The 14,901-nt window shown below is 43.2% G+C and overlaps 1 protein-coding gene and 1 long non-coding RNA gene across 2 annotated transcripts in view; one reads left to right on the forward strand and one right to left on the reverse strand.

Annotated features, from left to right (window-relative positions):
- The window catches only part of LOC118360133 (vasopressin V2 receptor-like), a 41,343-nt gene that overhangs the window by 7,630 nt on the left and 18,812 nt on the right, over positions 1-14,901 (reverse strand). The window contains 5 exon segments of the mRNA XM_035739304.2: positions 623-812; positions 815-1,405; positions 3,789-3,935; positions 6,252-6,497; positions 7,193-7,581. Of these exon segments, the coding sequence (XP_035595197.2) occupies positions 623-812; positions 815-1,405; positions 3,789-3,935; positions 6,252-6,497; positions 7,193-7,579 (1,561 nt within the window). The 5' untranslated portion in view covers positions 7,580-7,581.
- Positions 1-14,901, forward strand: part of LOC118360134 (uncharacterized) — a 60,308-nt gene that overhangs the window by 4,998 nt on the left and 40,409 nt on the right. Inside the window, exon 2 of the long non-coding RNA XR_004820817.2 lies at positions 12,945-12,980. This is a non-coding gene — a long non-coding RNA (uncharacterized LOC118360134). The remainder of the gene's footprint in view (positions 1-12,944; positions 12,981-14,901) is intronic.

Below are 14,901 nucleotides of genomic sequence, written 5' to 3' on the forward strand. Positions count from 1 at the left end.
GTTTGTAGTTCCAGTAGTTAGCTACACCACTATATGGCTAAAAGTAATTAATGTGCAATTCCATCACTTTTTATCCTCATTTTCAATAATCCAGCACAATACCAGTGTCGACATATATTTTGTAGAAAAAAATATAAAGTTAAAAAGTTCTACTCGATGACATCAATGATTTTCAAATACTATGAGAATCGTGGTGACGCGTGGAGCAAGAAAATACCCTCCTATTGGCCAGAATGTGATGTCACAGAGAACCATTTTTTTAGGAACTTTCTTCTTATCTTTTTAACCACTGATCATAGAAACGTGCTGTTTTTACATATGTAGATACTGGTATGGTGCTGGAGATAGTGAATATGAGGTTGAGAAGTGGCGGAATCGACCTTTAACTACTGAAAACACTACCTAGATTTGAATTCAGTTCAACTACCACTAAGCTACTGTAAAATGTAGTGAAATTACTAGTTGAACTACATGTAGCTCACTACTCCCAACACTGTGGATATGAAAACAATAACATATTTTTAACCTCAGTGACCCAAATATTTTACCATACAGCGGAGCTCAGTATGCTTTGTGTGCTTAGTAAGTGTGTTTCTGTGTGCGTGCGTCTTCGATCTCTAACCTTGGTCTGGAGGGTTGGGGTCCCAGGCAGCCCACAGCTGAACGATGAAGAAGGGGGACCAGCAGACTGTGTAGACCAACACTATCACCAGAGTCATCCTCACCGTCTTAGACATGGCCTTGGAGATGGAGGGGGGCGTCAGGGCCCGGGGGGGTGGGGGAGGGTACTCCAGCGATGGGCGTGGAGAGGAGACACACCGGGGGAGGATGGGAGCTCGAAGGATGTGTAGGACTCACGACAGTGGCATCCGCCATTGTTAGGAGGCACTGAACCACCACCACAACCACCTGAGGTGACTGGGCCATGGGATCCATGTGGGCACGGGTCACATGATGGGGGAACTACAGCTGTACTGGAGCCCCTTTGGTCACTGAGGCCGGGGTTGGAGGGGAGGGTTAGGTTATCTGGGGTGTTGAAGGGGCTTTGCTGTGTTGCTGCTGTGTAGTTGTTGTGACAGCTGCTGTACTGTGGAGAGGGGGACAGGTAGGGATAGCACTCTGAGGGTACAACAGCTGTAGTAGACTGGGGGGAGAGCGGCAAGAGAGGGTTGCAGAGAGTGCTGGAGGGGTTGTTGTTCATAGTCTTTAGAAGCTGCTCCCCTCCTACTCCTGCTCCTCTCCCCCCTCTGCATCCCCCCCTCCCCCGCTCCCTGGTCGCTCTGTCATCGTCCTTTTTGACTCTGTGGAAGTGGAAGATGACAGCGTTGTTCTTCTTGAGCTCTGCTGACACCATCCTCTCTGACTTCAGATAGATGTTGTTGTGAATCTCTCTGAAGATCCGTATCTGGAATGAGAAAGAAATGGATGAATGAATGAATTTGTCTTAATGAATCTGAATATGTCTGAAGTATGTAGCTAGATGCTAAAAGAGTAAAATACATACAATTAATAGAAACGTACAGCTAACTTCCAAAATGGAGGGAACACTTGAGTAAATGAGGGATACAAAGTATATTGAAAGCAGATGCTTCAACACAGATTCCTAAGTTAATTAAGCAGTCAACATCCCATCATGCTTAGGGTCATGGATAAAAATGCCCAGTCGTCCATTATTTTGGCTACCATGGCTAGAAGAAGAGATCTCAGTGCCTGAGACAGCATTTTTCACCACCATCAACAAAACACCAAATGATGGGATTTCTCTCAGAATGGTGTGGCATCCCTCCAAGTTCTAGACACTTGTAGAATCTATGCTAAGGTACATTGAAGCTGTTCTGGCGGGTTATGGTGGCCCAACGCCCTAAAGATACGTTACGTTTTGGTGTTTCCTTTATTTTGCCAGTTACCTGTAGATACTAATAGAACAAATGTACTTAGACAGTAAAAGAGTGCACACAGAGAAGTATTTTGGAACCGATTCCTAAACCTAATCATCCCAACACAGACACCAAACACAGACCTTTCTAACTCAATTAAATGTCCTAGATTCTGTTTCCTGAAAAAGCACAAGACCCCAGCAGGTCATGAGAAACTGGGTCTTAGAACAATGTCTTGCCAAACCATGTTAGCAAGGACGTCACTTGATCAGATCTGGGTTCAAACACGACTTTAAATAATTTAGAATACTTAATAAGATGTTTTGACTGAGCTTGCCTGGCATAATGGAACCAAAAGAATATTGCCAAAACAGCAAACTCGCACATCGGGGGAACTCTAAGGCAGAATAAATCACACACTCAAAGTATTCAAAAGATTTTAAATAGTATTTGAACCCAGCTCTACACTTTATATGAAACACAAATTAATTCAATGTCCCTAATCTTTGGCTGGGATCTGGTTCATTTGACTGTTATTCTGGTTCCTCGCTGGGTCCCTCACAGTGGGTAGTGTTCTGACAGGCCAGCCACACAGCAGTAGGTCTACAGTGGGCTGTGTTAATTAGGCCAGGGGAAACAGCAAATAGCCGGACCCTGGAAATATCTTTCCTTAAATAGAGCAGCTTGCTCTCTCTCTGAGTCTGACTGGACCAGAGGGAGGTAGCCCAGAATGTCTCTATCCCCCACGGGACGCTACACAACACCAGCCAGTACAGCCACCCCATCTACCCCACCAGCTGTCCGGCCTGTCCCAGATCTGGTAGAACTGACTCCCTGCAGTTTATTCAACAGTGCCTACCAAAAACCGCTCCATCAAACAGCAAATTTTATTCATGCAAAATCCAATTTTTTATTCTGTGTTTTGTATGTTCTCGGGGGTGGCAGGTAGCCTATAGCTTAGAGATATGGGGCGCATCCCAAATTTCACCCTATTCCCTATATAGCGCACTACTTTTGACCACCCAAATTTCACCCTATTCCCTATATAGCGCACTACTTTTGACCAGAGCCTTAAGGATAATGAAATAGGAAGTGTACTGGTAAAAGGAGGGCAGCTGGTCTCTGATCCCAGGCACCCCCCAAGGGCATTGCATTGCGGTTAACGCTGTGCCTGTCAATGTGGAAAAAGGATACATTTCTATTATATTTTTGCTTCGGTGGTCACACTGTGTTGTCTCCTTGTCTTGTACCTGGCAGACAGTGATCATTAAGCCTGGCAGTGTGTGTGTGTGCATGTGTGTGCGTCTGTTTCAGTAGTAGTACCTGGCAGACAGTGATCATTAAGCCTGGCAGTGTGTGTGTGTGCATGTGTGTGCGTCTGTTTCAGTAGTAGTACCTGGCAGACAGTGATCATTAAGCCTGGCAGTGTGTGTGTGTGTGCATGTGTGTGCGTCTGTTTCAGTAGTAGTACCTGGCAGACAGTGATCATTAAGCCTGGCAGTGTGTGTGTGTGTGCATGTGTGTGCGTCTGTTTCAGTAGTAGTACCTGGCAGACAGTGATCATTAAGCCTGGCAGTGTGTGTGTGTGCATGTGTGTGCGTCTGTTTCAGTAGTAGTACCTGGCAGACAGTGATCATTAAGCCTGGCAGTGCGTGTGTGTGCATGTGTGTGCGTCTGTTTCAGTAGTAGTACATGGCAGACAGTGATCATTAAGCCTGGCAGTGTGTGTGTGTGCATGTGTGTGCGTCTGTTTCAGTAGTAGTACCTGGCAGACAGTGATCATTAAGCCTGGCAGTGTGTGTGCGTGCATGTGTGTGCGTCTGTTTCAGTAGTAGTACCTGGCAGACAGTGATCATTAAGCCTGGCAGTGTGTGTGCGTGCATGTGTGTGCGTCTGTTTCAGTAGTAGTACCTGGCAGACAGTGATGATTAGTGCTGGCAGTAAGAACACTGCTAGGGTCATCCAGGTGATGTAGGCCTTGAGTCCCCACGGCTCAGCGAAGTGAGCCCAGCACTCAAACTCTCCTGGAGACACCTCCGACCGCGAGAAGATGAACAACTGGGGAGAGGGGAATGTTGGAGGAGGGAGAGGGTGGGGAATGGACGGAGGGGAGGAAGGAAGAGTGAGGGGTGAGGGAGTCAAAACCAAACCAAGCATCAATTTACGCCTACAAATGGAACACCTTAAATTTGACTGCAGGCCCTGGGGTCAGGGCAGGAGTGTCCCATTGAGACTTCATTTCCTGAGCCAGCATGTCATCTAGCTGTCCCTGGTTCACACTTGCGGTTAGCCTATACTGATCAGCGGTGCCAGTGTCCCTACCTCTATATTGTTCTGAGGGCAGCTCTGCCTCGAGGGCAGAACATATGGAAATGGTTGTGAGAAAGCTCAAGTAAACAGTAAGTGGGCAGAGGCTGTCATGTTAGGGTTGTGTTTGAGGCTAGGGTTAGGGTTGAGCCTGGATGTGGACATGAAGCTAGGGTTGGGGTTGAGGGTTAGGGTCAGTGGAGGCTCTTCAGAGGAGGAAGGGGAGGACCATCCTACCATCCTATTTCTGAAAAATAAAAATTGTCACACGTTTGAGATAAATCTATAGTAAATATATATCACTTCACCAGATAAGTGTTTAAAACACACTGTTTTGCAATGATGGTCTACATTATCCTCAACAGCACCCTCTAGGGTGGCACCATGGTGTAGCTGGAGGACAGCTATTTTCTGTACTCCTCTGGGTACATTGACTTCAATACAAAACCTAGGAGGCCTGTGGTTCTCACCCCCTTCCATAGACTTACACAGTAATTATGACAACTTTTCTTGCAGTATGAAATATCTTGTTCATCCAATCAAAGGCTCAAAGATTTAATCAAGTACTGAAAGCATAAACTACAGCTAGCTATCACTGCAATCCATAAAATGTGGTGAGTAGTAGACTCAAAGAGAGAGAAAATAGTTGATCAGTTTAGAACAAGAGGGAGAGAGAGAGAGGGAGAGAGAGGGAGAGCTAAGCAGGGTTGGTCCTGGTCTGTCCCTGGATGGGAGACCAGATGCTGCTGGAAGTGTTGTTGGAGGGCCAGTAGTAGGAGGCACTCTCCTCTGATCTAAAAGAATATCCCAATGCCCCAGGTCAGTGATTGGGGACATTTCCCTGTGTACGGTGCCATCTTTCGGACGGGACTTTGATCCCATGGCACTTATCATAAGAGTAGGGGTGTTAACCACGGTGTCCTGGGCAAATTCCCAATCTGGCCCTCATACCACCATGGCCACCTAATCATCCCCGTCTTCCATTTGGCTCATTCACCCCCCCCCCCTCTCTTTTCCCCTGTAACTATTTCCCAGGTAATTCATGTAAATGAGAATGTTCTGGTAAAATAAATATAGAAATAAAACCTGACTCGAACAGAGAGGAATGCTATTTACGTTAGCTAGCTGGCTAAGGATTTCCAAGACTGCAAGGTAGGGATTTCCAAGCCGAGGTAAGCTTTCGGTTTTATGAATTGATTGCTTCCGGGGCCCCCCGGTGTAACTGCTATACTGCTTGACGTGGTTGTGCACATGGATTGGATTGTGGGTTTCCTAGCGCGTTAGTTTTAGTTTGTTGACTATAATATGTTAATATGGTGACAACGATGTAGGCTGTGTAGCTGCTCGGGGTTTAGTATGAAGGTTTGGCTTGGAGAAGATTTTGCCTCTGGTCACTGATCAGGGGTGTGTTCATTACAGTGATTCTGCTGCAAAACATTTCTTCAACGTAAGCAAACGAAACGGGGAGGGACCTACATAAAATTGTCCAATAGAAAGGAATGTTTTGCAACTGTTTGGACTAATAATTACACCCATAATCAGCTAGATGCAGGCAAGAGTGTGCAAGTATTGATTGTGTCACTTTCTGTCATCTTATTTCTCCAATTTGTCTCTCGACCTGTGCACCTACGTTATAAATATTCATTTGTATGCTAGGTTGTATTGTCATAATGAGTATAGGGTAAATTTGAGTATCATGTAGTCGCCTAAACCCATCAATGTTACATAGAACTGGGTGAATGGAATAGGAATGACAGTCATCCTAAATGCTGTAATAGAAATAAAGCCTTGCTAACCAAGCACTGGTTAGGGTTGAGCTGGGATGTGGACATGAAGCTAGGTTTAGGGTTAGGGTTTAGCTGAGATGTGGACATAAAACTAAGGTTAGGCTAACTGTCCCCTACAGTACCAACCTGTGGTAGGGAGAGCAGCAGGGCCAGGCAGTCATGATGGAGTTAGGGTTAGAGGTTAAGGCTTAGGTTCAAGCTTAGGCTCAGTGTTCCTACCAGCCTGTGGTATGGAGAGCAGCAGGGCCAGGAGGTCAGAGGTCAGTGATAGTGCTCCTACCTGTGGTATAGAGAGAAGTAAGGCCAAGCCCCAGGCCATCATAATAGGGGTGTTCCAGCGGGACACGGACCCACCACGATAGGCCTGCAGTGGGCAGCAGATGGCATAGTGACGGTCCACTGTCATGGCAACAATCATATAGGAGGACGCGAACATCCCTACGATCTGCAGGTACTTTACTGAGCGACACAGAAAATCCGGCCCCTGGAACCTTTCAGTGATGTTCCACACCAGCTGGGGAAAAACCTGTGGGGCCGACAGGGAATAAGAGAACATTTAGCGTGGCTACGTTAGATACTAGCATCCATGAATCAATGCATGCTAGTGTGGACATTGAACCAGAGTAGACTGACTGCCATAGCAATGGAATAACAATAATAATATTTATTTGAATGCTCACGCCATTTCCACTGCATTTTGAGAACTGCGCCCACCATACAATAGTAGGCAAATGTGTGTTAGTCATTTAGGACGGCCATAGGATCTTAATTTGAGCCAGTTTGCTACAGCAGGAAAATAATCCTGCAGCAACAGAAAACGTGGATTATAATGGACATTTTGGTAGGGGTTGCTACATTTTTCATTATGTCAAATCAAGTCTAAAATTTCAATGTGAAAATTACTAACTTTAGAAGCCTTTTTAAAACTCAAATACACTAGAAGTTTGCAGGAAAATGTGCAACAACCATAATAAATTAAGATCATATATATGTAACAATGATTTCGAGTTGTAGGAATAGTCATATTGTTAAACAGACTAGAAGGGACAGAATCATGGTCATGTTAGCTTCACCACACTCTCCATGTCATTGTGACTTAGCTCACTCATAGGTTACCGATGTTGATTACTGTATACATGTGGTGCCTAGCAATCAAAACAGGGCTGGGGTTAATCCCAAGAGAACTGGAGTTGACTCTAATCTCTAAGGTGTCAGTCTCACCTGGAACAGCGCCACCACCAGGTCAGCCAGACACAGGTTGACCATGAACAGATGCATCGGAGCGTTGTGTTTCCTCCTGCGGAGCAGCACCCACAGTACGAAGCCATTCCCTAGGGTAGTGAGGGCCAGCACCAAGCCCAGGACTCCTATCTCCGCCCGGGCCAGACCCAGATCCCTCACCCTGGGCTGGGGTAAGGCATGGGGCGTGGTGGCTGAGGCGTTCTCGGGGATAATCCAGTAATAGGACCCTGCGCCTTCGTGAGAACTGTTGAGGGACGTGAAGTCGGAGAAGAGGGAGGAAGTGAGGTTGGTTCTTCCTGTTGTCACGGATGCCAGAGAGGAGTGGCCAAATCTATTCCAACCCATTTCCCCGGAGATGGTTTCCATGCCTGCGTAAAACACAAACAAAACAACAGAAACCTCATAAAACTAATAATGATAAAATCTCCCCCTGTGTTTGTTTTGTAGGGAGAGAGGGCAAAGAGGGCACAGAGCCTGCGGAAATGACCTATAGTCCTATAGTCCAGCCCTGTTCTATACCGGAGCATGCAAGTCACAAACTTCCTCTGTTTATTTGCAGTAAACATTGTGGCTAAGATTTGATAATAAACTGATGGTTTGTTAGGTTTGGTTAATCCAATTTTTATTAAATTATCTTCAATTGCCTTCTAATTTGTTGGACAGACGAGCAGTCTTACTATCCCCCTTCCCTCCTTTCCTACGTCTTAGCACTCTCTGTCCAGACTTCTTGACAATAATTCGACCATATTTCTTTTCTTCCAGGGTCTCTCTCTAGACAAGCTGGAAGAACACTTTGTTTCATTGATTGGGATCTTCTTCCTGGTATGTTTTGTCATGAGGATATAAATCGCTTTTACAGGCCTCATTATGAAACAAACGTGATAATAACAATCATCCACGATGAAATCAGGGAGGGGACTGTTAATTTATATTATTTATTTCGTGCGTTAGTCACACGCCATATCTCAGACAGCACTGGGACGATTTTGACTAAAGATAGGTGAATGATGCGTCTTGCCATAAAGATCCGCCGTTTACTGAATTAAACTGATAGGCCCAAGGTGGGAGGTATTCTAATTAACTGACATTTGTTAGTCACATGCAATACCTCAATTGGTCCAAGGGGGGGCGATGCGTTATTCGTGCGGAGACTGTTGCCTTGCTTACCTTCTAGAGTGTTTTTCCTTACAGAAATAATCTTAAAGTGCTTAAAAAAGAAAAACAAATGGCAAATGCAACAACATGATGGTCTTATCATTAGATTGAATGTTTTCAGATTGAGATTATACTGATTGTTCAAACTTAAAAGAGATCCTTCAATGTCAACTCATTGTGTCTATATGCAGTACTCTGAATAGGGAATACGGTGCAACCATTGTTTATTTCCTGTCAGTATATATGTAGTTCAGTAAATCTGTGCTTTTATGTAACAGTTCTACAACCTGTCTGTTGGTCTATCTATCTGACTCTCTCCTTCTGTCTGACGTAAAGCCAGCTTTCAATTTTTTTTTTTTCTCATACTTTCCTTGGCTCGATTTGACAGCTTCTCCCTCTATCCCACTCTCCCTGTATCCCTCTCTTTCTCTATCCCTCTCTCCCTCTATCCCACCACATTTTAGTCCTTCACCTTTGCTCTTATCTCTCTCTCATCCCTTGTTTACACCATTCTTTTGCTCCCCTCCAATCACACTCTCTTGATCCCATTAAAATCCAGTTTATTTTCTCCCTTTTATAAATAAATAGCACAAAAGTAAATAATAACATCATTGATATGAATGACACTGATAATCAGAGAAACTAAGTCGTGGGATAGGGAGAAGCTTTGACCAAATAAATAGACAGGGAGAGAGGAGGAGGAGGAGGAGAGGGAGAGAATAGGGTGAGGGGGTGGTGGGAGAGCGAGAGAGTGGTGAGAGGAAGGAGAGAGAGAGCGAGCGAAGGGGAAGCTGAGGGAACAGAAGAGTTTAAGAGAGATGAAAGATAAGACGGGAGGAGGAGGAGGAGAGGGTGAATAAAAGGAGGAGAAGAAGAATGGACAGGAAATGAGGTCATAATGATACTATAATTACCATGGTGACAGCAGGTATGACCTGACTGATATTATCAGGAAATTGGATGTAATATTTGTAATATACTTGTTACAGTATTTATTTGACCTTTATTTAAAGGTGCAAGTTGTACAATTCTTCATTCAAATAGCAGGCGACTAACTTAAGAACCAAGTCTTATTTACCCTGATGGCATTCCTAGGGACAGTACTCACTTTGAGAGTTAGAGGTCAGGTTGTTCTGGAAATATATATTTGGAAACTGAATTAACGTAGCTCTGGTCGAATTATATTTGAATTTAGTGTGACTAACAAGAAATTACAAGGTTTGCACTCAGTCGTACCACAGCCACTTAATGTGCAATTTGCTGCCAGTAATAATGTTCACACAGCCTGGTATGTGTGATAATACAGCATGACTTATTCTTCTAAAGTGTTAGCAACTGTGTTCTCTGCCAGAGGCATGTATCTATAGAGAAGACCTGGGTTCAAAGACCTGGGTTCTGTAGTGTCTAGAGTGCCAGATGGTGGGGGTTACAGTTCTGGGACTATTCTATTGATCAATTAAACCAGGCAAGTTCAATCAAGCACAGATAAAATATTTTAAATGATTTCAAGTAGTATTTGAACCCAGTTCCGCTGTACAGGTTTTACCACCCAACACAGCTGCATCGCTCTATCCCCGGCCCATTGTCTGAGTCACTCAGCAGGCAGGTAGGGAGTGATTGAGAGACAAGAAGCAGAGCAGAACCAGAGCCAGCGCTGCACTCTATGAATCCCCACGGGGTTACCAACCAAACGTCAGGAATCCCCAAACATTGCCAATGATGGCGATGGGTTCAACCATACTTTAAAAGAAAGCTGATCATTTGGGCCAGATTAATGCACTTGTTGAATGTCTGCTAGCTTACCTAACCATATCCTCGAGAGTATAGTTTATTTTTTACTGTATTTCATAACTTCAATTGTGGGATATTGTCACTTTACGTTCATTAGTACAATTTGTAACATTACACATATTTTTTGATTTTGTTCAACGCACTAGTTCTGAGCGACTGGTTTGAAATGCCTTTGAAGGCAAATGCAAATGCACTTGCACAGAAAACATGTTCACTTGGCTGACTATGTAGCTACTGCTGACTGAAACATGCTCAGTAAAGTTCGCCAAACTTTATATCTTTGTCTGTCATAACTACCATACCAACTATTTTGAGACACGGTTACAGCAGTGGGATTTGGACCTCGGAACCATTTTTAATTAGATAAATAGATAGGTACTTTATTCATCGCCGAGGAGAATCTTTTCAAAATGATGTGTTCAAGGCTGTAGTCAGAGGCCTCTTCTTTCTCTCTCTCTTCTGTCTTCTTTCTATTTTTAATCAGGGAATCTCTTGGCCTGACTTTGAACCCCATTGGTCCCCGTTGTATCTTTAATCTAAAACCTAAGAGGCTTCTTTATACTTATGTTGCCCACGGGGTCTACCCTTCCCTACCTCCTAACCCCTCCCTCCCTCCCCCTGTAATTATAGGTGACCTTGTGAGCATCCAGAAAATGTTGCAAGTTCGCTAGCACAAGCTTCATGCCAGACCAAAGTTAATAGTTCATACATTGTTTCAAGTTCGTTGCAGACAGGCCATGTGTAACCAATGACATTTTTAAGATATTGAGTTTATCAGGATATTTTCTACCTGCAGGCTGCAATGTTTTTATTTGTTGGATTTATGTAGGCTATTTTTACATAGTTGACAATAGAAGTTACTTTTTAGGTTTGTACAGGGGCGCAACTTTCACATGTCCCGCCCCCACATTCTGAAATTACATTTTTGTCCACCCCAGTTTAATCATTGGAATGTGATTTTAAAAAAGGTGGCGACGGTGTGCTTTAGGACCATGCGGAGACATTTATGACCGGGTGGACACCACAGAGTAGCCTGACAGGCTGTGTGAAGGCAAAGGTTCTGGAAGGCTGGCTGGACCATGGGAGAGTTGAACATGGTGTGTACGTGTTGCACTCTTTCACTGAGTTGTAAAAGGAAGCAGAACAGAAACGGGCTATTCTTTAGTTGACTGGTAAACTAGTGTTTATTCGCAGTGCTGAGCTAGTATTGTAACTGACATGTAACGTTAGCTAATGTTTCATCACCTCTCGACTGAGGTGAATGAATAGGTTACACTAGTGAGTAGCTACTACAGCCAGGTAAGCTCCAGCCTCTAGTTGTCTGTCAGATAGCGATATGAGGCGGCTATTATTACTATCTAACAGCAGTTGTTTGTATGGGAAGGTTTGTAGCTTTTTTTTTGTCCCATTTCAGAAGTAAATGAACTTGGCAAGCTTTCGCCTGTTGATATACCGTTAGAGAGAGAGCTGGCCAAAAGTTGGCTTACATTAGCTATTATTTTTCCCTTAATCAAACTAGACCTGAATCCAACGATGAAATAATCGGCCAAATTATTGAAGATTGATATTCTGATGTTTTTTTCAGTGCAATGTGAGTTGTATTATTCAGTATGTCAATGTCACGTTATTGATCTGTAAGTTCCCCTAGCTAATTCCCTATTTTTCAGACTGACACAGTAAAAAACAGCTCTAACATTACAGGCTTCATTGTCATGGTGCACAGTAGAAGTCTGCGCGGACCATTTCTTGCCCGCTCCCGCTGGCGCTACCACAAGAACTGGTCCCAAACCCTGTTATTTCAGTCCAATGTGATGCAGCTCACTTGCCAGCCATGGTCTCTGCAATTTTGTGCCCTATAGGCAATATAAAATGGGCAGAAATAATTTATAAATAGGTTAAAATAGGTTAAATTACCAGATTCTCACATTGCCCTTATATTGTATTACTGGGCTGTATCAGCCAATATGCTAGATGTAGTTAGAAGAGAGCAGAGTTGGAGAGACTTGCACTTTCTCTTGAGCTATTTTTATAGGCTACCTTTTAGGAGTGGGACGATTTTTAGACAGAGAAATATGGGTGATCAATATTTAGGCCTATTTCTAGGCACTATAGCCTAATCATAGGCCTATTTAGGACGTACATTTCCTTGGAAAGATAACTGCCCCGTGCTTTACGCTCAACTAGGAGAGGTAGGCTACTGAAATTGAAGCTGTGAATTCTGAGTGTGTGAATAATGTGAAAAAGATGTGTTTTTAATACAATAGGTAGGTTGACTCATACAAAGCAGAAAGAGGACCGTTTCCAAATCATCTGTGGGACAGCAAAACTATTTTAATCCCAAAGTCGTCTGTCTGACCGCCGCTCCTGCCTCCAGCGTGAAAAAATGCCGACTGCGCCGCAAAGATCTCTGTTGGGCCCTGCAGGTCCCGCAGGCATCCCGCGGGAATGGTGCCCTCTAGTGCAGTCAGTACACAACACTATACTCATCATGTTTTAGCAGGATCAGATGGTGACAGGGGTCCCAGCAGGGTCAGACAGCCAGGGAAGACCAGTCTATGGAGCTCAAGTAAATTTTGCGGTATATTCAGTGAATGATACAAAGTTCCATCTTGAATAGATGGCTCGACCTACAGTAGCTACAGGATAGCAGCGTTAAGCATAAAGCTAGAGAGTCTGGGATTAGGTTAATAATGGTAATTTCAATTATTGAACCATTTATTCTATTCTTAAATGATATAATGTATAAATGTACACCAAGATAATTCTTTGTCATACCTCATTTTAGGAGGATCAAGCCAGGGAAGACCGGTCTGTGACAGAGGTGAGGTGAATTTTTGCAGATACAACACTTTATTCACTCTGTCCAGCTGGACAAGCCAGATGCTATTTTAAGGCAGTCTGACAAACCTCCAAAGTTGATTTCCAAACTGTATCAAGGGTTGATAGAGGCTTTTACCGATTACATACAACAAGTCAAAGAAAAATATGAGGAAGACCTGGGAGACGCTATTGATGATGATGCATGGATACAGATATGTTAGAATGCCCAGTCATGTTCATATCATCTCAGACATAAATGACTGCAGTTTAAGACCACCCATAGAACGCTCCAAATGCCAGTGAAACTGAATATCATGCACTCAGAAATCCTATTATTCTGCTGGAGGTGTAAAACACAAAAGGGTCCATATTTGCATATGTTGAGGTCTTGTGAAGGTATGTTATTTGATGTTATTTTATCTCAGCGTGTCTACAGATTCTCAGTTCACCCTGTTTTTGTTTGCTTGGAAATGTTGATACTGGAGACTGTTATCTGAAGAAACTGTGTGACCTAGCATTTATAGTGGCTAGTAAATGCATTGCAATTAATTGAACGGTTGGTTATCCTCCCACAATGTATGGAAGAAATGTCAAGTTATGTACAGTATTACTAGATTTGTTTTAAGGGTATACTGTGCAACTGGCTAGAGGCCTTATATGTACGACAAAAGGAGTCTGTATTGAAAACATGCCCACGTCAGGGGAGAATACCTATTTAGGCAATCCCTTGCTGTTGGGCTGTTCAGTCCTAGCCCTGGGGGTCGGCTGTACTGTTGTCACTCTGGTCTTGGCCTAACACACCGGAAACCATTAATGAATGTTTCACTAAGATCCTAAAGCTGAGTGGGGTGTGTTGGGTTGAGACACTACAAGGCCAGGACAGGGTGACCCAGCTCTATTGTATGCAAGTAAAAAGAGCTCTACAGTACTATTAGACCTATGATATGAATTATATGGAGAAGGGGGGTCCTGTTTCTGTGTGTTAAAGTATAGGTGTATGTGTGTTCTTTTGTTTTCCAAACCTTTCCCTTGAGACAAAAAAAAAGATGGGAAGAAAGTTGTTTTGGGGAGAGAGTTGAGTTATTGACTAGACTGGTGGGGGTCTGGCGTGTAGGGTTGGCTGGGCGGTCTGGCAGAAATGTTATATTGATTTAAGGATGTCTTGAAGACAATTTACTTTAGATGTGCTTCACAGTAGGACCCCCAGACCCTCTGCTCAATTATGTCCCTTAATAGCACTGCTGGGTGATTTAAAAGTCAAAGTCAATCAATCAATAATATAATAATACTCTTCGCAAAAATGTTTGTTTTCCATTTATAATATGTAGAATATATGAGAATTAGAAAGGTTTAGAACTTTTGTGAAACATCACAGCAGAGTTGAAAAATATATGTCACGCAGAAATTAAAACTGGATGGTGTTCAGAGATAGATGGGAGGGGTTGAGTGGAGCTGAAGTATGGGACTAAAAAATAAACAAGAGATAACTATTGTAGAATATACTATTTAAATAGTATGTATAAACTGGAAGTAGAAGCCTGAGTGTTATTGTCCATTAGTTTACTCCAATTAGGGGAGGGATGGTAGGGTGAGGAGAAAATAATAAAGGAAAATATATTAAAAAAAAAAAAAAAATATATATATATATATTTACCCAAAAATATATGGGGGATTGAAAATGATGCAGCCAATTATATTGATGGAAGCAACAATTTATCTGCAATATTAAAGCTGATCTAGCCCTACCAAAATGTTTTTTTAATCTACATCCTCACTTCTAAAACCAAAGTTGCGCACCTGGGTTTGTATCATTTTCATTTAGATTTTAATATTATTTTGATTAACCACATGACATTGATTTTGAGATATGATGACTAGAGGTCGACCGATTAATCGGAATGACGGATTAATTAGGGACAATT

This window comes from Oncorhynchus keta, chromosome 27, assembly GCF_023373465.1.
Source record: "Oncorhynchus keta strain PuntledgeMale-10-30-2019 chromosome 27, Oket_V2, whole genome shotgun sequence".
NCBI classification, from domain to species: domain Eukaryota; kingdom Metazoa; phylum Chordata; class Actinopteri; order Salmoniformes; family Salmonidae; genus Oncorhynchus; species Oncorhynchus keta.